General features: G+C 45.8%; 1 protein-coding gene across 2 annotated transcripts in view; it reads left to right on the forward strand.

Moving 5' to 3' along the window:
* Nucleotides 1-8,881: 8,881 nt before the first annotated feature.
* Nucleotides 8,882-27,411, forward strand: part of Grip1 (glutamate receptor interacting protein 1) — a 622,013-nt gene continuing 603,483 nt past the window's right edge. The window contains exon 1 of one of the 2 annotated variants that reach the window (XM_021175316.2): nucleotides 8,882-9,278. In XM_021175316.2, the coding sequence (XP_021030975.1) occupies nucleotides 9,221-9,278 (58 nt within the window). In that variant the 5' untranslated portion in view covers nucleotides 8,882-9,220. The remainder of the gene's footprint in view (nucleotides 9,279-27,411) is intronic. The other variant, XM_029482638.1, reaches the window with a different exon arrangement.

Consider the following 27,411-nt stretch of genomic DNA (forward strand, 5'->3'; position numbering starts at 1 on the left):
TTTGCTCAATTTTATATAATGAGAACTTATGGCTGTCCTTTAAAAATGATTGTGTTTAAAGGTTTTTGCCAGATTCACAGTAGTTTATGGAAACAATTCCATGGTACCGAGCATTCTGAACCATTTTCCGCTTCTTACCATAGAATAAAGACACAATGGACATCTGGATACATAAACTCTTGGCTCTATCCTTGACTGATTTCTTGGGAGACGCTTGCAACTATAGCCAAGGCAGGCAGAACATGGAGTTGGCAGATTGTGTTTGTTGCCAGGTTGTTTCCCCAAACAATCATGTCAGTGTGGATACAACCTGAAGTGTGATTGCGCCCGGGGGTGGCGGGGTTCTCTCCACTTGTCTTTACTCCTTAGCAGAAGCACATACCAGTAAGATCTCACTTCTCACCCAAATACTTCCCTTTCATTTCTCCCTTTATTCTCATTATCACCTGCTACCATGATCCTGACCCCCTGCCCACCCCTCCCAGGTTGTACACTCTGTCCTATGCCCTGAGTTTCTACCCAGGCTTTTTTCAGTCAGTCTCCACTGGCAGCAGTTTCTCTCAGTATCCAGAGACACTCCTCTGTTCTACTTTTCCAGACACTCAAGGGATGAAACCTAAATCCATTATTAGTTGTCCCCTGCCCCATGTCAGGAGGGTAAGAATCACCTATTTAATTTTCTGATGAGATACTTATTTATGTCTAGGCTTCCCATTGATTGGCAATTTGTGCTCCTGCTAAAAACGTCGGAACCGCCACCCTGGAACTTGGTTACTGACCTCTGTGTGGACCAAGAGCGTTTTCTTAGAAATATTATTAGACTTTTAAATTTTAGGAACAAATGCAATTTCTATCATGAGTACATTTATGATCTCTGTCCTCTTGATATACAAGAGGCAGGCTTATGTAGGAAAGAGTCTATTTTTTAATATTCGTCCCTTTAGCAAGTGCCTACTGAGCACACACAACCTACAGGGAGCAATGATGGATATCAGGCACCTTCCTAACACTGTGGTACTGATCTTAACTCAGAACCAGCAATTCAGATGTCAGAGGATGATAGACCTTGATCCTATCGTTACTCCTATTTGACAGACAAGGAAACAAAAGTAGCGTGAGATAAAGGTTCTCTCAGGTGGAGGGCTGGGGTTTGAATCTAAACCTCGTGGCTTCAGAATTCATACGGAGAGACACACCCTTCTGTACAGTGGGGCGGATCAGATCTACATAAACCAGAAGATATGGTAGTGTGGGTCTTGGCGAAATGACGGGAATCGTGATCCAAAGATACAGTAGAGTAAGTTGGATAGGCATAAAAGCGGTACTTCAAGGTGGGGGTGGGAAGATGATTAGAGCCCATCACTCCCCGGTTCAGATTTTGGATCTAGCACATATTTGTGGCAAAACGATTTCGTTTAGCCTCAGGCACCCAAACTATTTTAGTTCTAATGAGCAGTTGTGTATAGAAACACACATTCCATTAAGGAGCGGAAGCCGTGCAGGATGGATGGAAGGGGCTTCAAGGGACTTTCAGGGCCTCTGGAGCAGGCAAGCAAGAGAAGGAAGCACAGACACGCAGGGAGAACAACTCTGGCAGAAGGGTATGGGAACAGCCACCAAGACTGTGTGTGGTGGGAGAGTGGAAGTCAGCATGACAACCAGGCGTTTTACTTTAGGGAGAGCAAGGCTGGAGGGAGGGAACCGGGAACAGGCTGTTGGGATTATTCAGGAAATAGATAATAAAAGGCAGGAATTAGGATGAAGCCCTGAGAAAGGAGAGAGATTAAGAATTACTCCCAAGGTAAGTCTGAAAGAATTTGGTAACCAACTGGGGATTTGGGACTGATTTAAAATGTTCTTTCCTATTCAACCCCAGGAGCCCTGGGGCGGTGAGACTGAAAGTGGAAGATGGGTCAGGTGTGAATCAGAATCCAAAACTCTGCTGTCAGCAGCACAGAGGCCTTTGTGAAATGTCTGAAGGGAAAGGGCAGGGCATGGTGGAGCCTTTGGGTGTTAGTATGCCAAAGGCTCCAATAGGAAGATAGGTTTCTTTGCCATTAATCTCCGCTTTTAGGAGTCGATCCCACAGTTATACACAATGGAGCCTTATTTCCACGCTTATCAGGGGATCTTTAGAGTCTCTCTAAACCAAGTGATCATTAGAGAGTTTGATTGTGGATTGTTATTGGGCCTGGGTATGATCATGACTGCATTCACTAATAGGAGTGTTTTTGCATTCCCTCGTAGGAACTTCAATGCGTTTTTGGGAGTCCTCTAATGTACTCTGTAAGGCTTCTCTTATTGACCAAGTTATTACTGTTTCCCACCCATAATTAAGTACTTAGGGACTGTGCTGGGCACCTGACCTACGCTAGCACACTTAATTCTTCCCATGACATGACCACTTGAACTTTCCATTTCAGGCCCCAGAAGAAGACAGTGTTTGACTTGGGAAGGTTCACAGAGCTAGAATGTGGTAGAACCAGAAACGGAACATAGGTCTCTGTGTTAGCACTCTCCAGAGACCCAGACAGAGAGACTCATTTAGAGGACTTGGCTCCTGCCACTACAGAGGCTGAAGAGCTTCAGGCTGTGCAGGATGCGCCCCGCAGCTAGAGACCCAGGAGACATGACGGCATGTTTTCAGCCCGAGTCCAAAGTTCTGAGAACCACTCTGAGCAAAGAAAGGTTTGGGACCCAGACAAAGGTGACTCCTTGTTTACACACGGGAAGAAGCGCCAGGTCTTATTCCATGGCAGGCAGTGGGGGGTGAGGGGGAAGCTGCATTCACAGAGGGGTTAGCCTTGTGTTCCAGCCAGACCATCAAGTGACCGGATAGGGTCTCCTCACGCTGGGGAAGGCAGTCTGCTTTATTCCCTTAACTAATTGAAAAGTTTGTTTCTCCCAAAAGCATCTTCTCAGAAACATCCAAACTAATGTTTATAATGCTTATGTTTTTATTAGCCGTGTATTAATTGTGCAAGCTGAGGGAGGAGTATATTGTTACAGTTTTATACCTCACATAACACAATCGCTCCCACCCCATTACCTCCCCGGCCTCCCTACCTTTGGTCTACTTCCTCATTCCTAGTTGCTCTTCTACTTTCTTGTCAGTTACGGTTTTCCCTAGACTCCACCTGTAAGCGAGCACAGAGATACTCACCTTTCTGAATCTGGTTTATTTCACCTAACAGAATGAGATCCAGTTCTGTTTCTAAAATGAGGGGATTTCACCTGTCTGTTTGTCTGTCATCTATCAATCTCTCATCTATTTATTTAATGCATGGTCTGCTATCTATCTATCTGTTTATCTATCCTCTATCTATAGTCTATCCTCTATCTATAGTCTATCATCTATTTATCTATCTATCATCTATATATCTGTCTATCTCTCATCTATGTATAGTCTGTCTATCAACTATGTTTTTAATCATCTATCTATCTATCTATCATCTGTCTATAGTCTATCATCTATGTTTCTATCATCTATCTATCTATCTATCTATCTATCTATCTATCTATCTATCTATCTATCATTTATCTATAGTCTATTATCTATCTACCTATCTATCTATCATCTATGTATAGTCTGTCTATCATCTATGTTTCTATCATCTATCATCTATGTTTCTATCATCTATCAATCAATCTATCTGTCTGTCTATCTACCTACCTACCTACCTATTTATCTTTTATCTCTATCTACCTCTCTGTTCTAGCTAGTTTTGTGTGTCATCTTGACACAAGCTAGAATCATCAGAGAGGAAGGAGCCTCCATTGAGGAAATGCTTCCATGAGATCCATCTGTAAGGTATTTTCTCAATTAGTGTTCAGTGGGGGAGGGCCCAGCCCACTGTAAGAAAGCTGGCTGAGCAAGCCCTGAGAAGCAAGCCAGTAAGAAGTTCCCCTCCGTGGTCTCTGTGTTAGCTCCTGCCTTGCTTAAGTTCCTGATTTCTGCCAATGATGAACTACGATGTGGAAGTGGAAGCCAAATAAACCCTTTTCTCTCCAACTTGCTTTTTGGTCATAGTGTCTCTTCACGGCAATAAAACCCTAACTAAGACCCTATCTATCAGTTTTCTAAATCCATTCTACTGGGCAGACACCTAGGATAATTCTGCATCTCTGCTCTTACAGTACGCTGGGTTGATTATTTTCAGCTGAGACCCAGGAGTGGTCTAGTGGGCTCCTAAGTTAGTTCTATTCATGTTTAGATAAAACTTCCTGCCCATGTCCATAGTGGATGGACTAATGCACAGAAAAGGGGGCACACCAACCGCACGCACAGCTCTGAAGAGAAGGACAGATAACCAGTAAAGGAACTCAGCATCTCCAGGGATCCGGGAATTGCAAATGGAAAGTCCGCAGAGGTTCCATTTCGCCCTGGCCAGAACGGCCACCATCAAGAAACCGGGACCAAACCATGAATGCTAATGAGGATTTGAGGGGGAAGAGCACACATATGCTGATCGTGGGAATACCATCGGTCTGGATTAATGTCTTGCTGAAGAGCTGGCTGCCTGGTGGCCCAGTCATGTTGGCATAAAATGAGCCAACTTTTGACTGGAACCTCTGTGCTCTCTTCAGTCATTTTATAGCACCCCGTGACTTTTAAAAAGTGAACGTTCTTTTTTTTTGCTCTGGGAAGTTCTTTCTCCTGTTACAGTCTCCCAACTCAAGATTTTAAATAGACGTCAACACAGGCTTCGCCTGTTTGTTTTCTGCCGTCCCCCCTTTTCCCCGCAAGACGACACATGCTCCCAAGGAGCTTCCTTCATTTCGAATGTTCAAAGAGGACTCTGCAGGTAAGAGTGAGTTAGTAACATCTGAAAGGATGCACGTACCCAGGAGGCGGATAGACCGGGTATTAAAAGAGTTTTAGATCCACTGTATGCGGTGGCAAGCAGGTGCTGGATTCCCGTAGCACGGCCGAGGCTTTTGGGCTTGTTTAATATGCTGTGGGTTTCTGCGTGAAGAGTTCAATGCATAGTTTTAAAAAAAAATTACGGAGTGGATGTTCCAGGCCCTGGAACAAATCCCAAATAACAGCTGGGATTTTACCTCTTCTGCAGGACTCCTCCAATCCCGGAAACCAAATACCACAGACTCCTACCATCATCACTAGCATGAAGGCCTTGTGAGCAAGAGACTACAGGGCCTAATGTCAGAATAGGAGGAAATGAGAGGAGCATACATGTTCTCAGGACTTGAAATGACTAACGACTGGAAAACCATGACCAAACAATGCAATTAATGCTTCCAGTTTACAGAATCAGTCTATTAATTTTTTTTTTTTTTTTTTTTTTTTTTTTGCAGGGCAGGGACGTGGTTCAAGACAAGATCTCACTATGTAGCCCTGGCTGTCCTGGAACTCACTCTGTACACCAGGCTGGCCTCAAACTCGAGAGATCCATCTGTGTCAGCCTCCCCAGTGCTGGCATTAAAGGCGTGTGCCATCACCACCTGGCCTAGAATTTCCCTTCCTCACCAGGCGAGGAGGGCATCAGAAGTGAGAGAGTATGCCTCCGTTTCTTTTTACTTAGAAAATTATAAAATTGGGACCAAGCAAGGCCACCTTTGGGAGTGTGTCCCATGGTCTTACCTTACCTTAATGGTTAAGGTAAATCATTGTCAATTTTTAATTCTATAAACTCAGGCTGCAAGACCATTCAAGCTGCTCTAGGTTCTTGGAAGAATTTATGTTCAAAGTAATTCCACAGATTTGAGATCTTGTCTAGAAGCCATGGCTGCAGGAATAGGTACTGCCTTATTTATTTGTTTGTTTGTTTATTTTTGGGTTTAATTTAGTTACAGCTTTTCTCCCTTCCCTTCCCCCCTCCAAACTCATATATCTCCCCCTCCCCACTGTGGTGGTCTGAAGATGCAAGGCCCTAGGAGGTGTGGCCTTGTTGGGGGAAGTACGTCACTGTCGGGGTGTTCTTTGAGACCCTCCTCCTAGCTGCCGGGAAGACCGTCTTCTCCTGTTTGTCTTCCTGCCTTGATGATGATGGACTGGACCTCAGAACCATTAAGCCATCCTCAATTAAATGTTGTCCTTTAAAAGAGTTGCCTTGGTCATGGTGTCTCTGCATAGCAATGGAAACCCTAAGACACCCACTCTTTTTCAAATTCATGGCCCCCTTTTGATTAACTGTTACTGCTCATTCTTTAAAGGACACTGATTTTTCAAATTTACTAGAGAGAGAGAAAAAAAAAAAAAAAAAAGAATGTGCCTAGCTGTTTGAGATCTAGTTTTTTTTGTTTTAAAAATAAAGCTCGAGATAATGTTACAATCTCTTGGAATAGACTTTCAGATGCATTGTTTTGAATATAAGGCTACATCAGACTCAATTCAAGTTACCTAGTAGTATTTTTTTCTAATATTTTTCTGTCAAGTGATCTGAATAACACAATGAGAAGGCTTCATGAAGAGAATAGCAGGGGTAGCCCATGTGACGGAAAATGCCATCACCCTTGAGTATCATCGAGCTTATTTCCTTTGTCACTAGAGATACAAAGAGAAAAGCTACACTATCCATGACACAGCTCAGGACTTAGTTGCTGATGGCCATATATGATATGGTGATGCAAGATGTTCGCTATCAGTGAACACATATTTGAGACAAATAACAGGAGGTGGGGGAAGTTATGACCTCGAGAGTTTGTTCTTTGCAGCTGTATTAGTCACAAGATAACATCTGACCCTAGTATCTAAGATGTGCTAATTTGAACTACTACTACTAAAATAAAATAAATAAAAAAAAATCTTCCTGTATCCCTAGCTTTTATCCAAGAGTCCAACACATAGTAGGGATTTTGTCAGAGTTAAAATATAATCAGTAGCTACAAGTTAGAACTCTGGCATCGCTAGGCTGTCACTTTGGTGGGGCAATCATACCGCTGATTGCAGTAAAACCTCATGAGTAAGGACCAGTTCATATTAGAGGTTTGTCAGGTCCCCCAGAATAACACCTGTTAGAATAATCATCCGCATCGTAAATATTACATCAAATGCTCCAGCGGTTTTTGTGTTGCTGGAAGCTGAGTGTATGCCTGTACTTGTAGCCAGCCTGGCTATTGTTGGATGGCCTTTAATCTTTCCGGAAAATCAGGGCACATTCTTGAAACAAACTTAAGGCAAGACCAAAGTTATGCCATCTGTTTTTCTGGATTTTACAAAGAGTCTGAAAGGAGCACGTTCAGATGGGAGGAGGGCGCGGGAGGCGGTGGGGGGGGGGCAATAAAGAGTTTTTCTGTCTTGGCTGTCCTGGAACTCACTCTGTAGACCAGGCTGGCTTCGAACTCGAAGATATACTTGCCTCTGCCTCCCAAGTGCTGGAAGTAAAGGCATGCACCACCAAGCCACCACTGCCCAGCACAGATGGGATTTCTAAGAACCTCTTGGGACGTTGTGACTCTGTTTCTACTTAGCTCTTCAGCTCTCCGGTGCTGTGTAGCTCTGCTCTTGAATCCTTTCCTTTCTTTCCTTAGGAGAGACAGCCACTGGTTTTTGGCAGCCGGGCAGCTCTGCAGTGACAACCAAGCACTCACACAAGGGGCAACGGCAGGTGCCAACATCCCTGCTTGATCAGACAGTTTATGAGATGGCAGGAGAAGAGAGACCTTATCTTCAGGTGTTGTGTGATTATGCTATTGCTCTGGCAGTGAGAGAGCGGAAGGCTGGCAAGAGCTGATGTCCCCATTGAGGGAGAGGAACCACAGTTCCTTCAGAGGCCAAAAGAAACCGCAGAGGCGAAACCCCCAAACCACACTCCAGTAGATATAGCCTCTGGGGCTCCAAATTCTTCAGAACCCGTCAGATGGGAGGGAAAGGCATGGTTATTTTCCAGCCAGAGGCCCGGGCTTGAGGAAATGAATGGTATCTCCATGCAAGACAGACAGCTGCCAAAAGTCCCTCTCCTAGTAGCACTGAGGTCTCAAGAAAGAGCCCACATGCCTGGGCAGAACCTTCCGGGCTCTGGTACAAAGGCTTCTGTCTCCCCTCCCCCTCCCCACCTTTATTCATTTTCCACTGATTTTTTTTCTTTCTGTGAGCCTATGACAAGAGGAAGAAACTAATCATAAAACCTGATCATAAAATTCCTTCCTACACTTGAAGACAGCTATTAAATATTCACTCAGCTGAGGTCTGCTTGCATCCTTGAAAACAAAAGGGGCTCTCCGCTCCCACCGTCCCCACCCCTGGGACCAGCGCCGACCATCCCGAAAGTTGCCACTGCCCCTGTGTTGAGGGCGAAGTTAGCGAATCCGGAGCTGCGAGTCTCAACTTGGGGGAGGGGGCGACGGGCAGGGCTGGGGAGGGGAGTGAGCGGCGAGAAGGAGGGACTAGAGGGAAGGACACTGCCCCCTGCTTCATCGAGGTCATCGCCGAAGCCGCCTAAGCGGCCGGTCGGGCTCGGGGCGGGAGGCCCGGGAGGGGCGGGCGAGGGCTCCGCAGCGGCGGCGGGGTGCCAGGCTCCGTACCTGGCGGGCCGGGCGCGCCTCGCAGGCCGGCGATCCGGGAGCGGAGGGTGTGAGCGCGCGCGCCCCTCCGTGCCCGCCCAGCCTCGCGCGCGTCTCGGGGGAGAGGCTCCGGCGACAGGCGCCCCGGGAGCCCGCAGCTCCGTCCCGCCCGCCCCGAGCAGCTTTGTGCGGCCGCGGCGGCTCTGAGTCCCACCTGCTGGTGGCGGAGGGACGAGGAAGGAGAAGGAGGCGAGGACGACGAGGAGGAGGAGGTGGAGGAGGAGGAGGAGGAGGAGGAGGAGGAGNGGAGGAGGAGGAGGAGGAGGAGGAGGAGCGGAGCGAGGCGGCGCCAGCCCTGAGCTCCCGCCGGCGCCCACCTCCGGGGGCTCGGCGGTCCTACACCGGCCTGCTCCGGTCCCCCGGCCTCGCGGCCACACCGCGCCACCGCGGCTGCAGAACCCCCCCTCCCCACCCCCTCCCCTGCTCTGCCCGGTTACCGTGCGGCCCGACCGCCACAGCCACCGCCACCGCCACCCCCGGGGAGCTCGGGAGACTTGGAGGCGAGCAGCGGGGCGCGCGGCGTCGCCTCAATGTATCGGGGAGTCGCCTCGGCGCCCCAGCCCCGCTGAGCAGCCTCGGGCGTGTTGCTACCGGCCGGAGGGCGTGAGCCAGGAGGCGCGGCGAGCCCCGGAGCCGGCGACCAGCGAGTGAGCGAGCCAGCGAGTAAGCCCCGGAGCAAGCTCAGGGAGCAGACACCATGCCGGGCTGGAAGAAGAACATCCCCATCTGCTTACAAGCGGAGGAGCAGGAGAGAGGTGAGCCTGGCGGTCGAGCCTGGGGGGCCGGGCCGGGCGCCCTCGGTGCCTCCCTGTCCCCCAGCTCTTGAGACCTGTCCTCGGGCCGGCAAGGGAGGGGCGCCGTGCCCTCCTGGGGCCGCGCTCCAGGCCAGGTGGCACCTTGCGAAATCCGAGAGGGGGTTTGGGGATCTGGAGGGGGGGAAAGCCGAGGGGGCAAGGGAACAGTGCTGCGGCAAGCAACTTTTCGCCCGGGGAAACATTTTGTTTTTTCTTGCCGAGGACCTAGAGGGAACTCCAGCTTCTCCTGGGCCCGCTGCGCACGTGGAGGCCCGGCTTCTCTCTGTGCGGTGGGCTCTCCCGGTGCTGGGGGTGGGGGAGAATCTTGCAATGCTTTAAGTGACTTTTCAAACTTTCCTCCTCCTGCCGCGGCCGCCTTGGCGATGTCCCCGCCTCTGGCTGGGCTACGGTGGTGCTGCCAAACCCAAAGTTGCAGGAGATTCGTAAAGGGAGAGTAGAAGGGGGAAGAGTGTGGGGGGCGAAAAGGGGGCGCTGCCTTGGGTCGCTGGAAGGGGGGAGGGGAGACAGAGAAGACTGACTGTCCCCCGGCTGGTAGTGACTGCCTAAAAGATGAGTTATGCCCAGCGCAGTCCTGGCTTTCTAGTTAATACCGCAGGACTGCGGACTTTTCATAATTACTGTCTGTTTTCTTCGGAAGAGACGGCTCTCCGTGCCAGGTGGCTCTGCAGCCCCTTTGTGCTTCAGCCTGCCAAGTGTGCTGGGCATGTTGGTTTGAAGTGACATGCGGAGAGGAAAAGTTGAAGGCCTTTTGCACTCTAAACGCTTGGTTCTGTTGTCATCTTATGGTGTTTGGGTTGTGCAGTGGTTGGCCGTAACCTGGATATGATGTACCGAGTACACCAAAATTTCCTACCAAGGCCCCATGGGGCTGTGGGGTGCAGAGCATCCAGAGGGATTCCCTGGCTGTCAAGGTCCACCAGGGTTTATATACTCCTGCTGCGTCTACTACAGCCTGCCTTGGCTTGTTCGAAGAACCTGCTTGAGAATTGAATAGCTTTCAGGCTGCAGGGTCTTCATGACTAACAGTTGGTGCTGGAGGTTAAATGGTGCTTCATGGGTAGGCGGTGAGGGAAGCAGGAAGCCAATCTGGTGTGTAGAAGGGACAGCGCTAGTTCCCCCCCTGCCCCCCCAAAGAATTTGATTCTGCAGCGTGGGGGAGCTGGTATGGACGGTGGTTGGTGTTACTGGTCATGCTAAAAGTTTCAGGCTTTGGAAAAAAATGCTTACAGCCAAGAAACCAATGTACAGTTTCGAGTTTTTCTCTAGGTGGCACAGCGCGTCTTTGGTTGATAGCCTGTTTAATGACTCAGGGAATCTGTCCCTTTTAAAACCACTTCCTTATTAGAGTTGTGCATTCATTTGCAGTACACTTCTGGCATGTGACCATGGATTCACCCCCCCCCCCCAGTGGTATCCCTGCTAAAGAAATGCTTCTATGCCTGCCTTTGCATAACCGTATCTTAAGATGTGCAGATCCAGGTGCCAACAATTCACTACCAGGTTGAAGCAATGAAAGAAAGCAGTCTGTCAAGCACCCAGGTCTGTCCTGTCAGCTAAATGCTGCGACGCACGCCCCTGATGTTAAGTGCGTCAGGTTGATGATAAAAAAAAAAAAAAAAAAAAAAATCACTACTGTGTTGCCCCTAGGTTTTATCAGAATGCTGAAGTGGGTATATATATTGGATTCTAACAAAATGTACTTGTATGTCTTTTAGAAATATGGTAACTTTGAAAAATGATCACCTAATTTGCTTGGTTGAGATAAGACTGGAATTCCTTCAGTGCACAAAAATCCAAGTCAGACAAATTGGGCTGCCTTAGCTCCTCCAACAGGAGGGAACAGGGAGTGTATGGCGCTCGGCTGCATTTATTTATTTATTTATTTATTTATTTATTTAATGTTTTTATTCATTGCTTATGAGATGTTCTTCTAAACAACAAGTGTGTATATGTATATATATATTTATGTATATTAGTAGTATATTTTGAATCCCTGCCTTATTGAGAGTGTGCAAGTGATTTTGTTCTTGAAACATCGTGCATAAGCGTAGAACGTGCGTATGTGGGTGCATCGTGTGTAGGCGGGTGTATTGAGATGCTTTCGCAACGCAGCTTCTATTTACCATGCTGAAACCCATTCTGGAGACTAGTATAACTTTTTTTTATGTGAAATTTATTTTTTAAAGTATCTTTGTTGATTATAACTCGAATTAATATGAAGCTCTAGCTCCCTCAAGAACAATATATATATATATGTATATATGTATATATATATATGTACATATATATATGTATATATATATGCAAGTCTCTATCTCAGCATTATTTCTTTAAAATGCTAATTTTGGTTTAGACATGGATGGGAGGAGCTGGGGAGATGGCTTAGTCAGCATCCTTGCAAGCATGAGGATCTGAGTTCCAAACCCCAGAGCCTGTGTAAACAAACCAGGTGCACTAGTGCTTGCCTGCAGTGCTCCTCCTGGGGAAGTGGAGACCGGATGATTACTGCATCTCACTGGGCAGCCGATCCAGCTGTGTTGGGGAGCTCTGGGTTCAGTGAGAGACCCTGTCTTAAAGATAAGGCAGAGGAAGGTGCAAATGAGGAATGTGATTGTGCCTCCACTCACAGGGACCACTCAGCGCGGCGTACCTTCTTGGTACTGTCACATACAAAAGGTGTTTTGGCTAGGCTATGTAGTTTCCCCTTAAACCTTAAGCCATTCATAACTTGGGCTTGTCTTGGAGGCCTCTGTCAAGACAATATTGAATGAGCTATGGCTACTGCACGCAGGGTTGAGCAGAGCAACGGCAACATATGGGTTGTGGCAGCCAGTGTTCACACTGCCAAGATGACATGTGGAGAGTTACCCGTGTGAGGGGACACACCGTTACAATTCAGAACACAACCTCTTGTTCTGTCCTTCCCTCCATGTTTCTGTTTGAGCTGCTAAACCCAGTCGACTCGGAAGCCACCAGATACGCTTTGGGGTAAATGTTTTTAGGAGAATAGGGAAGAGTACGCTGTTCTCTTTAATATCCCTAACAATCAAATGAAATTAAGCAGTTTATTGGTTGTTTGACATCTGCTTCTTAGCCGCTGGAATTGGAATGCAGTTACCGCCGAGAAGACAGTACCAAGGCATAGGTACCTCTTTAGTTAACAGTGCCTGTCTTTTGCCTTGTGGCTTTCCTTCTGACTTGTGCGGCTTTGGTTAGCGAATGTTCACTACAGTTTAACAAAGTGCAGCAAGAGCATTTATACTCAAATGCTTAGGAGGAATGACATCTTTCTGTTGTAAACATAGCCCTTCCTAGTCTATTTTGGGGCAATAAAATAACACTAATTGGCGTTTCCTTTAAATTTGAAGTTTAGGCTGAATAGAGTATATGGATATTATCCACTTGTAACGATGTTTCAACTGTATGTTATATTGGCATATATGCTCACCAGGGAAGAAGGCATCAATTTTATATTCCTCTACATCTTAGCCTTTAAATTTTTTCTTGTAAGTTTTGGAGGTCTACATGTGAACTTAGCATTTCTGCTACAGAAGTTCCTGTCTAGGGTTTCTATGTGTAGTTTGGCAAATGAGAGCTGTAGACGCCTTTACTTGTATTTAGCTTTGATAAAGCATTAACGAGAAAGGATGGGGGTGGGGAAGAGAATTAAAAAGTATACCTTTACCGTGTACCCTTGGTCTGATTTATTTCCACATCACGTGGAGACCTGGTGACATCATGTCACACCCTGTGTAATAAAATGCCAGCCTGACATTTGAATTTTGACTGGGGAGCTTTGTGTGGGAGAAGGGAAAGAAGGTGAACAAGCCTGGAGTCATCTGGGTGTTGGACACCGTTGGATGCCGCATATGTGTGTGTGGCTTTGTGCAATTATGGGGTTCCACTATACCTGTGAGGTAGGCCTTGCTATCAGATGAGGAACTTGTGGCCCACAATCAACACATTTGCTTTTAGTTACAAAGTTAATACCCTGGGTACTAATTTCTAAAAAGAGATAATTAAAAAAAGAGAAGTTATGCTACAATTCCTTAGAGATGCTGTAGTATTTTATTAGCACAATAACATCTTGCATTATTCCTTTCAGAAAAAGCTGCTGGCAAATCTTCCATCATGAGTTCCTGAGACAGTTTTGCTTTTGTTCTCGTTATTAAGTTACTTATATAGGAAAGCACTTGTCAGGTATATTTTGTGCTTTCTGTACACTGACTTTGGAAGACACTGATTTTGGAAGACAGACATACTAACTTGAGTAGTAAAGATGGCGACTTGAATGCATTTATTCACTCATGTTATCTTATTTATTTTGTGTGTGTAAGACATACCACTGCATGCATATGGCCTTCAGAGGGCAACCTGTGGGAGCCAGTTCTCTCTTAACCTTTGGGCATCAAGGGTCCAACTTAGATGGTCAGGCTCCTGAGCAGGTCTTATCACTTATTAAGATACCTCACAGTTCCTATTCGTTTAAATTTTGATACCCTAACCCTAACCCTAACCCTGTGGTCCAGGCTTAGCTGGAAAATGCTATCCTTCTTTAGCTCCCAAGCATTAGGAGTTACAGGTGGGAACCACCACACTTGGCTCAATATGTTCCCCAGTTAAATTATTTGACAAGCTTAAAGTAACTCATTTAGGGGAATAGCTTTTCCACCAAGGTTTCAACACTGTTACCAACATTGTCCGAGGGTATTAGCCAGGACGGCAAGAATTAAGGAGAACATATTGTTTTTCTGTTGTCAGCCGGCAAATGACTGCATTGTAGTGGGCATTGAACTGTTGCTTTGTTGCCAAACATATTATGTAATTAAAACCATATATCTGAACTCCCAGCCTGGCTACTAGTGATCAAACAAAGGGACCTCCTCCAGTCATGCTTTCTTCCTCGGCAAACTGATTGGGCTTCTTAAACAGAGAAAAGGGACTATCAATTCATACCAGTGAAGGAAATTGAGAACTGAATACCCTGGGATTTAATACTGTTGTGCTAAGCGCTTTACAATGGCAGACAGTTTAAGAATAACTTGCTTTCCATTAAGTTGCAAGAATAGTTAGTAATACCAAAGGCAAAAGCAACAGTAACACAGGTCGCCCTTCTAGCTGCCTCAGCTCTGAGAGGCAAAGCTGATTCTAGGCTTCAGTCTTGTACCTTTGGCTTTCTGAGATGCACGTGTTTCTAAAGTGTAAATATGAGAAACCTATTGATACAGGTTTCCACCGAGAAGAGGTCCCGAGTGGGTTAGATGCTGTCAGCTTTATGGGAAAGTTAATGTTGTCTGAATATATCTAGCAATTAAAATGCATCAGATTTAATGTCCCACCATCTTTCATCTCTACAGTGTTTAACTTGCAGGCACCAAAAGAGGACTGTGGAGAAGGCATAACTTGTATCCTGGATGTTAGAGTGTTTGGCTTCAACACAGTGGTAGAGAGCAAGTAATTTGAAGAGAAATAGCATTGAGTGCAAACTGTCCACTCAGAGACCGAAGTGTTCAGTTAAGGCAAAACCTCTCATTACTTCCAAGTTGTCTTGAAGTAGAAGACCTGTAAACTTAGCACCTTAATGGTATCTAGGTGATGAGGTGATAAGAGTTTTTTTTTTTTTTCTTTACAAAGGTTCCCAGCTGGCAGAGGGAACCAAGCCCAGTGCTTCCTGAGAGGTTACAGTGAAGCAGGGGCTTTCTGAAGCCAGGATCTTTGATGTAGTATAATCTGACACTTCTACAAAGATGCAAAGAAACTCAGTGGAGAAACAAACAAGCCACGGCCTTATTTCCTCCCCTTGCTTGTGGGTCGCTCTGGGCCCTGAGGGATGTGTGTGGATAGGAAGACCATGTCTTGATTTTGGCTGGAGGGAAATGGTTACATACAGTTGTGGAGTCCTGGGTATGACCCACACCCTGCAGCTGCTGCCTCTTTGATCCCTTGCAGACTTGTGCCAAGGAAGTGTGAAAGAGAATGTTTGTGCTGGGTGGGAGGTGGGGAGGAAGATGCTCTGAGGACAGAAGCCAGTGGTGGTGGGCTGAGGAAGGGGGAGGACAACTTGAAAGGAGGAAGAGTCTTCTGGAAGATGGGGCGCCACTGAATAGAGCATCTCACGGGCTGCTAGTGATTTCTCAAGGGTCGGATGGGTTGACAGTGGCCTTGTGTGTGTATGGGCTGTAGAGTGGGAGGGAGGCTCACCTCCACCACAGAGGGCAAGGGGAACATGAGCATGGAGAAGGCAAGGTGCAGGACTTCCTGTTGCCGGGATGAAGTTCAAGCTGTCCAGTGGGGGATGTGGCTTGTCCAAGGATGAGTGATTGGATTCTACTCATCTCTTAGAAAAGTGACCTGGGTAGCGTGGAGGGAGCCTGTGACAGGTAGGGACTTGGAGGAGTTTGGGGAGTGAACAGGCTGCTGCCTTGATTTGATGGACCCCCCCCCCATCCCTCTCACTTTCTCCTTTCTCTCTCTTTCTCTTTGAAACAAGGTCTCACTATATAGCTCTACCTGCCCTACCTATAGAGACAGGCTAACCTTGAACTCTGTTTCTTCAGAGCACCCGATCTGGGTAGACTTAATGAAGTCTGGTATGTTAATTTCACAATAAAGGACCACCAGCGTGGCTGTCCACCAGTCTGAGTATAGTTTACTATGGATTAACAATTTTACCGTTTTAGTTATATAAAATTCAGATGCTGTCTGGTCATAAATGAGAAGTAACTACCCTCCTCTATGCGTTTCTCTTAAAAATAATTTGGAATTTTAGATGACCTTTGGCTACTGAAAAAGAAAGATGATAGTGTTTATTTTACAAAAGTACCTCCCTTCTTGGTAGAATTAGATTGGATAGTTTCATTATCGTAGCATTCTGAAAATAACTGAATGTTCTGTGGAGACTTTTAATCTACATCTGACTATGGATTCAAAGTTGGCTAACCTGGGCTGGATATTTTTCAGCATTTTCTTGTCTTTGGGCCCAGGTAGACAGCCCCTAGTACCTTTGATTTTTGTCATCTGTAGAGTAAGGATCCTTCTTGGCATGCTTTACCGGGGTGGGGGTGGGGTAGGGTGATGGGCAGAGGCGAAAGCTGTTATTGTTTCATAGTTGTGTCACACACTGGGAAGCTGGGGAAGACTGAAGACTCATGAAGGACATTTGCCTGTTAGTAGGCCATCTCAAGACTGGACTTTTTTTATTTGAGTTACTTTCCTCTTATAAAATATAGCAAAATGAACAAACAACACACACACACACACACACACACACACACACACACACACACACACCTCTTCATTTAAAATCTTAACTCTTAGTTTTCCAAAGTGAGGTCCAAATGAGCCTTAAGATTTCCGGCTTGGGCTTTATAACCTTTGACACAGTGTCAGGGAACAGTGCACATGTAACAAGATAGTGCACTGTGCATCTAAGATACATCATGTTTGGTGTTCAGCCCTCCTTCCTCACAGCATCCTTGGCTGTGGACTGGGGGGAGTGAGGGTGCCAGTAGAGGTGGGGTCCAGTTCACACGCGGAAAGAACTCTGCTTCTTACTGTTGATTTTCTGGCTCTCTCCAGTCAGGCCCCTTACCTCAACCCAGTATCCAAGACTCCATCACCATGAAGCAAATTGAAATCATGTTCGTGGTCTTTATAAGTGAGGAGAAAGTTTCTGCTAATCTTTGCCTCTTTCCCCTTCCTTTTTATGACGCTACTTAAATACACAGCGATATAAAACTAGGCACAAACTCCTAGTGCTTGTGGCACTGTGACCACGAAGCCAAGCAGGTGAAACACAAATACTACCTTTCAAAAATCAGTCACATCAAAACGAACAACATTGGTTGCATGTATTTTTGCTGAAACTAAATTCCCTCTGCAGTGCAAATACAGTCCTTGCTATTGCAGAAAACCATGTCGTTACTTTTTTTTTTTTTCTATCTGAACTTATGAATACCACCTGATTTTCCTGGTCATAAACACACCATTTACATGAAATGTCCTCTGTGGTGATCCTAAAAATATAAAACCTAATTTTAGCGTAAAAATTGGTGTCATATTTAGGTTGCCCTCTCCAATTGTCCTTTTTTGATCCACATTTGTCCTTCTTAGACTGTTTGTGGTGAAGGACTATTTTTAGTTAGTCACAGGTTGAACTGTACACTGGGCCCGCCCTTGTCTCTATCCCATTTGTTGAGATGAGTCCACCAATCACAGAGAAGCATGAGACAAGTTTACCAATCATAGATGAGCATGAGTCGAGCCTACCAATCACAGATGAGCATGTGGTCACGTCAAATGGTAGCAGGACTTTCTTCAGTCTTTCCTTTCACTTAACATATTTAACCATGATAGGTAACATGTATCCCGCCCCACAGACCACTGCAAAGAGTACTGAGTTCAGGTGTGCATACGGTAGGATGATTTTGAGCTCAGTAGCCTTGGGAGGAACTGCATAAAAACGGACCCATCTCTTGAAATGAAACATAGTTTCTATAACTGCCTTTACCCCCTCTGTAAGCCTGTTCCTACTGAAAATGAAGTCTGGTCTTTCCAGTCGAGAGCACTTCAGTCCTCTTTCCAGGACTCTTCTGCAGTATCCCCAACTATCAGTGCTTTCCTTCTCTTCTGTCCCAAGATGGTATTGATGTGAAGAGGACCGTCTAGTGTCCTATGATGCTGGGTGAAGGGCATTTCGCCTGTTTACTGTGTAACCCTCGGTGTGCCCGCTGCTCTGGATTTGGCATGCTTGGACCTGGGCATTGTGCCCTGGTATCTACTGTAATGAGTCTGTTCCTCTTGTTCCTTTGAGTGTCACCCTGGCAGCTGAGTTGCTCTTCCTGGGTCTTATCACTGAGTCTGCCCGTGAGATCTGTTAGTCTGCGACCTTCCTCCATACCCGTCCCACCAGTGTTTCCCCCTTCTGGGAGCCTGGGCTCTCTTTCTGTAAATGTTGACACTCTATGGACCTGTGGCCATATTGAATATCGCCTGTGTCAAATAGGGGACCTGAGTGTTAGGTGGTGTTGTTTTTGGCCACTGTGTTCTTTAATATGCTCTTCTCTACCCAGGAGTTAGTCTTTCCTTTCCCACCAGTCCGCCCAGCAGCCCAGAGATGACGTAGCTTGAAGCAGACAGTTTCTCCTCAATGCCTTCTCAACTGACATTGTGCACAGCCCTTCTCAACTGGTTGGCTAGTAGTCTGCCCTCTATATCTCTTCAGCAGATACAGGCATGTAAGAACGGACGTGTTTCTCCTTGGAATTAGCACTGCGGGTTTCCTAATAGATACTGATAGTTTGTTCTGAGATAAGAGTCTCACTCACTCTGTAGAGTCTCCAGGAACTTATAGAAATCCTCCTGCCTCAGTCTCCCAAGTGCTGGTCTTACAGATGTAAACCACCATACTTGGTTTGATATTGATGCATTTTTTAAAAAGCTTACCTTAAAATTCAAGCGAAGATTTGTAGAAGAAATCGCCAGATACACTCGAGATTTCTTGTCTGGATTTATAAAATTAATAATTTTCCTCTTCCTCCTCGTTTACTGGTGAAGGGTTGTTATCTTTGATTTTTGTAGCCTTTGAATATAGGATCTAGTGGGTCACATGAAAATCTTGTTTATAGTTTGACAGAATAAATAATTCAAATTTATGTACTTTTTTGGGTACAATTCATTATGTAAACAAAAGACAGTGAATGATGTTTTTACCCATTTGGTACACTTAAAACATAGCAAAAAGGCAGAATTACGTCCCGTAGAGAAACATTTTACATAATAATGTGGAAGATACCCGTTGTTTGCTCTGTATGAGACCTGTGAATGCTTTCCCTTCTTGGTGTTTAGTGTTTATATCTCTTCTTACTGATGTTCACAAATCCCACCAGGAAGGATCGAGTGGAATGCACAGATCTCCCCGAGAAGCCAGAATTAGCTAGTCACAGGAATTTCTACCTGGGCCCCCGTCAGAGGCTTCGGAATTATTAACTCAAAAGAGTGGCATTCAAAATTGGGTTTCTCAGAAGACTTCAAATGTTTCCTTTTAAATGTATAATTTTCTAGTACAGGAGCCCATTTTCATCAAACGAAACTCGTGGACAAAGCAAGGTAAATTTAGCTTCTTTGTCACTATTTCACTTTTTTTCTCCCTGTAATTTGACTTAGGAGAATGAAAATTGGCCAGGCTAGAATCAGGCACTCATAGGGTGGCTGCTACCAGCAGAGAACCTCAACTGGCGGTGCCAGCGAGCTGGTATCTGGATATACGGAGGAGAGCCCTCCCACAGATCTGTAACCTTGTTACCTCCCACCTACAGTCTTGTGAAGTTATTGAGCGCATTTTAACTCTACATTCGGGGACCGCATAGACTCAACCCCCTACCCTAGTAATCATACTGGAAAAAAAAAAAAAGGTATGGGCGGTGTAATAGTCTGATCAGGGTGCTCTAAGGAAATACTGTGACTGGTAGACTGGGTAAGTTAAGCAGGAGAAATTAATTTCTTTACAGATCTGGAGGCTAAATGTTCTATTATAAATGGAGGAGAGGGAGGGGGAGGGGAGGGGGAGGGAAGGAGGGGCGCTGACTCTGATTTAAGACACACTCTCTTGTGTGTCTTCTGATGAGGAGGACATTGATCCTATTAGATCAGCATCCCACTCAAAACTCCAATTAGCCTTAATTACTTTCTTAGAGACCACATCCCCGAGTAAAGCCACGCTAGAGGATTAAGCATGCGCATGGATTTTGAGTGAGCGCGGCTCCCCAGTTCTGCAGTGAACAGACATAGAAGCTTATCCAGGGGGCTTTTATTAGGTTTCTCTCAATGTTTATCTTTCAGCGCCTGGAAGCAACTGATTTTGAAGGGAAGGTGTCTTGTTTTTAAATAGGGAGCTCCACTGCCTTCCTCCTTTCACACTCATGCGTGTCTGTGGGATGGGGTGAGCTGAGTGGCTGGGGGTGTGCGTCCGACCACATATAGTCATGGGGATGCCAGTGGACTCATGTAAGCCGATGCACATTCACGTGTGCAGGTTTGTATGGAGGCGGAAGCTGATGTGAGTCTTCCTTAATCTCTCTCCACTGTGTTTATTGAGGCAAGGTCTCTCCGTTGAACTTGGAGTTCACTAATGATATCAGTCTAGCTAGTTAGGTTGTTTCAGGGACACCCCCACTCCCACTCCCACTCTGCCTGCCCACCCAGAATCAGAACTCTGGCTTTCATTCTTGCTTGGTTGTTGTTGCTGCTGCAAGGTTTTTAGCACCTCAGATACCTCCCCAGCTCTGAGCGCTCTCTCTCTCTCTCTCTCTCTCTCTCTCTCTCTCTCTCTCTCTCTCTCTCTTGAGACAGGGTTTCTCTGTATAGCACTGGCTGTCCTGGAACTCACTGTGTAGACCAGGCTGGCCTTGAACTCAGAAATCTGCCTGCCTCTGCCTCCCAAGTGCTGGGATTAAAGGCGTGCGCCACCACTGCCCAACCAGCCAGCTCTCATATTTTTTATTGATGTTTTTCTCATGCCCCTCCATTTAAATATTGTCTGCTTTAACCAAACATGTTGAAGGGCTGATGCTCTGTGACCTCTGGGTCTGGGATGCAGAAGTCCAGACACTTGTGCCTGGACCTCATGGATACCCCCCCCCCCCCAATGTGTCTGTGCTACCTCCAGCTTCTCTGAAGGCACCATGCTGGTCGAATCCTTTTTGCATGGGCAGGCTGCATTTTCTCTAGGTGTAAGTTCTTGATGTCTGGTCTTCTGAGCCCAGTCACTAAGCAATGGAGTTGGTGAGCCTTGTGAGGATTACAGTCCTGGTTGTGGAGTCACTTCAGGGCTTGGTTTTCATAATGAGGTTCTGGATAGCATGGCCTAGCCACCAGCCACTTCATCTATGTCTATGGAATCTGAGCACTGGAAATTGGTTCAGTAAAGGCAGTTCTGTTTTGGTTAGCCTTCGGTTAAACTTAGCAGGGATATTAGAGCCAATACTGGAGAGTGCCAATTTGGGGATTTTATTTCTAGCGGTCAGTTCATTGCAAATAAAATTTAAATGGTGCTTATGTTGAGCAACATGCAGATGGCAGAAATGTATCCTTTATGGTTTCTCAGGCTGGAAAGTTTAAGATGAAAGTCCAAGCAGATTTGGTGAGGGAGGGCTGCTGCTTGGTTCAAAGGCGCCAGCTCCTTGCTGTGGGTGGGAAGGCAGAGGGCACTGGGGTGCTCTCTCTAAGCCCCTTTCTAGGAGGACTCACCCACTAATGAAGACAGAGCCCTCATGATGTAGACATTTTCTAGAGGGCCACACCTTAATGTTGTCCCACTGGGTTAGAGTTCCGACATATGACTATCGGCATTGAGGATCTTAATTTAAACAAGGGAAGAAGATCTGACGGAGGCGCTGACATTTGTGGGGTTGTTTGGAGAGGCTAAAACATACAAAGGAAGAAAAGAGGTGGAGGCAACCTGGGTGTCTGTCAGGCCAGCGGGGCTGGGGCAGAGCGGCAGGGGTGTTCCTGTAGGAAGAGGAATGAACGATTCTCTGTAAGTGCTTGGGCACTGTGCTCACAGGTGGGAGTCCATTATTTTCAAGGCTTGTATTTGGACTCCCAGCCTCTGGATTCCGCTGTAAGGGGACCCAGCAACGGTCTTGGTACTCTTGTCTCTCTTCCTCTCCGTGCCTGTTAATTTTGAATGCCAATTTGACACGACGGCAAGTCACCCGGGAAGAGGATCTTGATGAGGACTTAGCTAGATCGAGTTTGCTTGGGGGCATGCCTGGTGGTGGTGGTGGTGGGGGGAGCGTCTGGATCGTTAATTATTGTAAAGACCGAGGTTGCATATGGGTGACATCGCTTCATGGTGATGAGCCATGTAAGAGTGAAGAAAGTTGGAGATGCAAGCAGGCAGGCACCAAGGAGCCTCTCGCTCCTCTCTGCCCTGGTCTGTGGGTCTGATGGGATTACTTGCTTGGGTCGGTGCTTTGCTGCCTTCTCAGGAGTGGCCTGTGGCCTGGAATTGAAAGCCCAGAAAACCCTTTCTTCCGTACGTTGCTTTCTGTCAGCATATTTTACCACAGCAGTAGAATGAAACTACAATGTCTTTACATACGGGGAGAACTGGGGAGCTAATTAAACCTTCCAGCAACATCTCTGTCACCTCGCTGAGATGGGCAGATGAGCAGGGAGCTTCTTACCCGCCGCTGGGTGTCCACACGCTGGTCCTTAAAAAACTGAACGCAGGTACGCAGGTACCACTTCCGGCTAAGATATACCTCCGCTAAGGGTCCGCTTGACGCTTTAAGGCAGCGAAATGTTTAACAGGGAGAAGCTTTCTCTTGACATTTACTCTGAGGTGGGAGTATTTTGTCAGCAGTTGTGTTACCATCTCCCGATTTATGTCTGCGCTGCCCACCACAGTGCAGGGCGCGGTGCGGATGCGTCTCCTTTGCTAGGTGAACAGAAAACGGGGTAAGAGTGAGTGGGTGCCATGCAAACACAGTGGCACAAGGAAACAGGCCTCATCCTCTTCCCCTGTGCATGAAAAACTATGTGAAGTCAAAGGTACGACATGTATATATAAAACATTATCAATTAAGTCATGTTATCTAATTGATTTAGGAGAAAAGGTTCTTGTTTATATCACACGGAAGATGAACAACTATGCCAAAAGCAAGGTGGTTTTATAAACAAAGCTAAATAGTTTGCATATTTCTTCATCTGTACTGTTTGTGTTTCATCCTTGGACCTTAGAAGGAAGCTGCAGGCCTTGTCCAGCTCGAGCCTCCTCCTGGCCCTGATTGCTTTTACCACTGTATGATAACATGCCAGTAAAATGAAGAATAGTGTGGTCTGTACTAGGTTTTTCCCCCTAAGCCAATTCAACACACTCTGTTCACTCTCGAATGAAATAGAAATGGCCTCTAATTGAATAATTTATTGTGCCTTTAAAAAAAAATATCAAACTCAAGAAATAAGTATTTAATCAATTTCTTTGCTTAAAGCATCGTTACAGAGAAACCTATTAGAATATCTGTAAACTTATGGATATGTAATATTATATGTAATACACACACACACACACACACACACACACACACACACATATATATATATATATATACACATACACACACATACACAAAGGGCTCTACATTGTCCCTTTGTTTTAAGGCTATATGTCATATGTTTATACATCCCTAACGACACCATTTTTCTCTTTAGGTACAGTTGATTACATAATGGATAATCTGAAATTTGAGTGTAATTGTAACTCCTACTTATACTAAGGTGGTTGGCTTAATAGGGTAGTTTTGTTTTTGTTTTTTTTTGTTTTGTTTTGTTTTTTGTTTTTTTGTCCTCCATCCGAGCGTATCTCTAACACAGCTTCCCAGGCTACCCAGCACATGTTGCTACCATCTTTTGTGGATAATATTTGTGTCCCTTCACTGCCTAATGTCCTCCATCCTATTTGCTCTTGCTCTCCTATGCTCTTTCTTTCTAAGTTCCATGGGATCTGCTTGCTTTTTTTCCTTCAGCCTCCAGCACTGGAATATCTGAATAGCAATTGGTTTGATGTCACTGTATATTTTGCTGATCCCATGCCCAGCGGGTCTAAGGCGTTCTCTCTAGAGCTGTTGACTTATGAATCTAAGCCCCCACATCCCTCTCTGCAGATACCGACCAAGGCCGTCAGTCTCTGAGAGTGAATTGCATGTCTCTCACAGATTTGTCCTCATGCAACAGTCAGGCTTGGGAGCATGCACTGGGTGAGAATGTATTCCCTGAGATTTTTCTCTTCCACTATGGGAAAACAATCTTAAAAGCTTGGCTTTACTGCAGCACAGAGAGTCTGGCTTTAATGGTGGACTTAGTTTGAATACTAATGCTCGCAATAACTGACTCCGTGCCCTTCGGCACTCTTTGATCTTTCAAGTTCTTCTTTCATAAATGGACTGTTGGAAAGTACACATCTCCATCTTTACTGTAAAAATATCTGACAGCGGTTGGTCCACAAAGGAAGGTAACTGTGGAAAAGCAGGATTAGATTTGCAAACACAAATGTAAGGGTATACAGTTCCTGACCAGGTGGCCAGGTATCGCCGATGGCACAATGTCACCGAGGTTTCCAGAGTGTTTGCACCCTAACATCCCATCAGGAATAAGTGAGATGTTCCCCAACTTCTCGTAGGAATGGTTTCATAAGAACAATTGGAGAATAATTATGCATGCAACTCAGAAACTTAGATACATTTCTTTGTATGAATCTTTAGGGCCTTCAACACTATAGAATAATGCATATATTATTATGCATTAAATAAAAGACTCATTTTATTTATTTATTTATTTATTTATTTATTTATTTATTTATTGAGGTAGGGTTTCTCTGTGTAGCCCTGGTTGTCCTGGAACTTGCTCTTAGACCAGGAGAAGATTCACAGTGATGTACCCACTTCTGCCTCCAGAGTACTGGGATTATAGGCGTGCACCACCACCTCCTGGTCACAAGAACTGTTTTTATAGCCTCATGGCTCCAGTCTGTTTTGCTGCTGACATGTGGCTGTGGCTGGGTCTGACACCACGCTGTCCACTCCCAGTTTCTCCGTTCTTGCTTTCCTGTGAGTAGGACTCTTACAGCAGGAGGCTTTCGATTCATGCTAAACCAAGACAAGGAAGGTGCCAAGTGAACTGTTGTCTTTCCAAAGCGTTAGAGAACCTGCAAAGGCACAGGGCTTTGGGTTTTGCTTCAGTATTTCAATGAATGGTTCCAGATAAATGCAAGATAAGCCAAAAATAAGCAAGGAAACGGGACGGGAAGTCTAGCAAGGCTCCGCATGATTGAGGTCTTGGAGATTCCTTTCTCCTGTTCAGAGTCCCTGTGCTGCTGATAGCATTTATTATTTATAATCATTAGCAACTTCATTGCTCCCTGAGCCACTGATAGTAAAGTTTGCCTCTCAGACTTCACCATGATCCATGGCTAGCTCTGTTGAGCCAAGTCTCTGAGCACAAAGAGATAGGGACGCGGGCTTCGGAGCTCCGGATTTGCTCCTGAGATCCAGGTAGGCACTCAGTCACAATCACGGCAGGATTAAGGAGCCTGCAGCCAGTCCTGAGCAGTTCCACACATCACTGAGATCACTGGAATGATGGTGCGTGCTAAGTCTTCACACTCAGCTCTTTTACCCCAGCACATAGACCTTCAGTGGAACTGTAAAAAAAATCCTTTGGCAGCATGCTTTCGCTAAGCCCCTGGTAACAAACCAGTGTTTATTGAATAAGCAAGCCTTCTGGCAAGTAGGTGTTGAGCATCCATAGGCTCCCGGGTGCTATGGTCCAGCTAGGCTCTTGGTGGTTGGGATTGGTGCCAAGTGGTGCTATTCTTCCAGCAGGCTCCGCCCACCTCTCCACTTCCTGTTCCTGGACGCCATTTTACTACAGCATCATTTACATTTTTGCCCACACAAGCGTGCAGTCCAAGCCCTCTCCACATCCGTGAATATTTCCTACCTGCTCTGTGTCTCCTCCAGATGTGCAATTTCTTCTCTACCTCCGATAAAAAACCTTGTCTAGTCAGTATTTTCTCTGGAATCCAGAACACTGATTTTTTTATTTATTTTTTCCTACAACCAACATCTTTTCTAGTTCCTATCTGTCTGGGCACCCCAGCCAAACTGTGACCCTAGCTTGCACTCTATTGCTAGACAGGGTTTTACTGCTATGAACAGACACCATGACCAAGGCAACTCTTACAAAGGACAACATTTAATTGGGGTTGGCTTTCAGGTTCAGAAGTTCAGTCCATTATCATCAAGGCAGGAGCATGGCAGGCATGCATGGTGCAGGAGGAGCTGAGAGTTCTACATCTTCACCTGAAAGCTTCTAGCAGAATACTGTCTTCCAGGCAGTTAGGATGAGGGTCTTAAATCACACACCCACAGTGACACAGCTACTCCAACAGGGCCACACCTTCTAATAGTGCCACTCCCTGGGCCGAGCATATACAAACCATCACAATTGTCTATGAAAACTGGTGCCACAGAGCTTTGGTAAGTTTGGTTTGGGGGGAAAGATAAAGCCATGTTCAGCAGCTGTCAATTTCATTTGACCACAGACCTCCTTTGCAGCTGAGGTGTCTTGTTGCAGGACACAGCTCAGAAGACGCTCAGAGAAATGCGGCTTGAAAGGGAATATTAAGAGCAGGTGTTGGTCCTCTTCTCTCAGAAGAGCTGCAGTGCTGCAGAATATTTGATTCGGAACCTTCTTGATGGTTCCTTTGCATTTCTGTGTTGTCAATCCAATCAAAGTCTTGATTCTCCACTCTGCAATATGGTGCCCTTCCGCAAAGCACCTTTTCCTCTAATTGAGCCAATTCAGCATTTATTGAGGGCCAACTCTAAGTCCTCTGTTGTGGTGCTTGCCAGAAACAAAACAAATTAGCCCCAGCTGACCTTGAGAAACCCATTATACGGTACGGTGATCATTTTATAGAGTTGGTACTACATGAAGCCAATTATTATTTTTTTTCCATCTTAGGACTAAAATGTATGTAAAGGGGATTTACTCTCTTTCCACTCCAAATAGTGAAGGAAACCCTAAAGGCAAAGGAGGAAGTTGTGAGCATATTTTAAAAAGGCATGTGTGTGTGTGAGAGAAAATGTCATAAGTTACATGAAAATTTAATAGTCTTACATGTAGAAATGTGCCGTAAACAGAATTAAAAGGCAAGAAGTAAACTAGAAAGAGTATAAAAGACAAAAATTCAATAGCCTGTATAAAACAAGCCCATAGTGGCACCAAATCAATCACGGGGCCTATAAATGAATGAATGGATGGATAGATGAATGAATGAATGAATTAAAAGCAATAAGGCAAATAATTTTACTAGTGGAGTAAAAGAAAATGTGAACACTTGATTCAGGGCATGTGCGATGTCACACAGGCATACACACACACACACACACACAGGCACACACACACAGGCACTCACACACATACAGGCATACACATACACACACAGAGGCACACACACACAGGCACACACACACACAGGCACACACACACACAGGCACACACACACACA

The sequence above is a fragment of the Mus caroli genome, chromosome 10 (genome assembly GCF_900094665.2).
Source record: "Mus caroli chromosome 10, CAROLI_EIJ_v1.1, whole genome shotgun sequence".
NCBI classification, from domain to species: domain Eukaryota; kingdom Metazoa; phylum Chordata; class Mammalia; order Rodentia; family Muridae; genus Mus; species Mus caroli.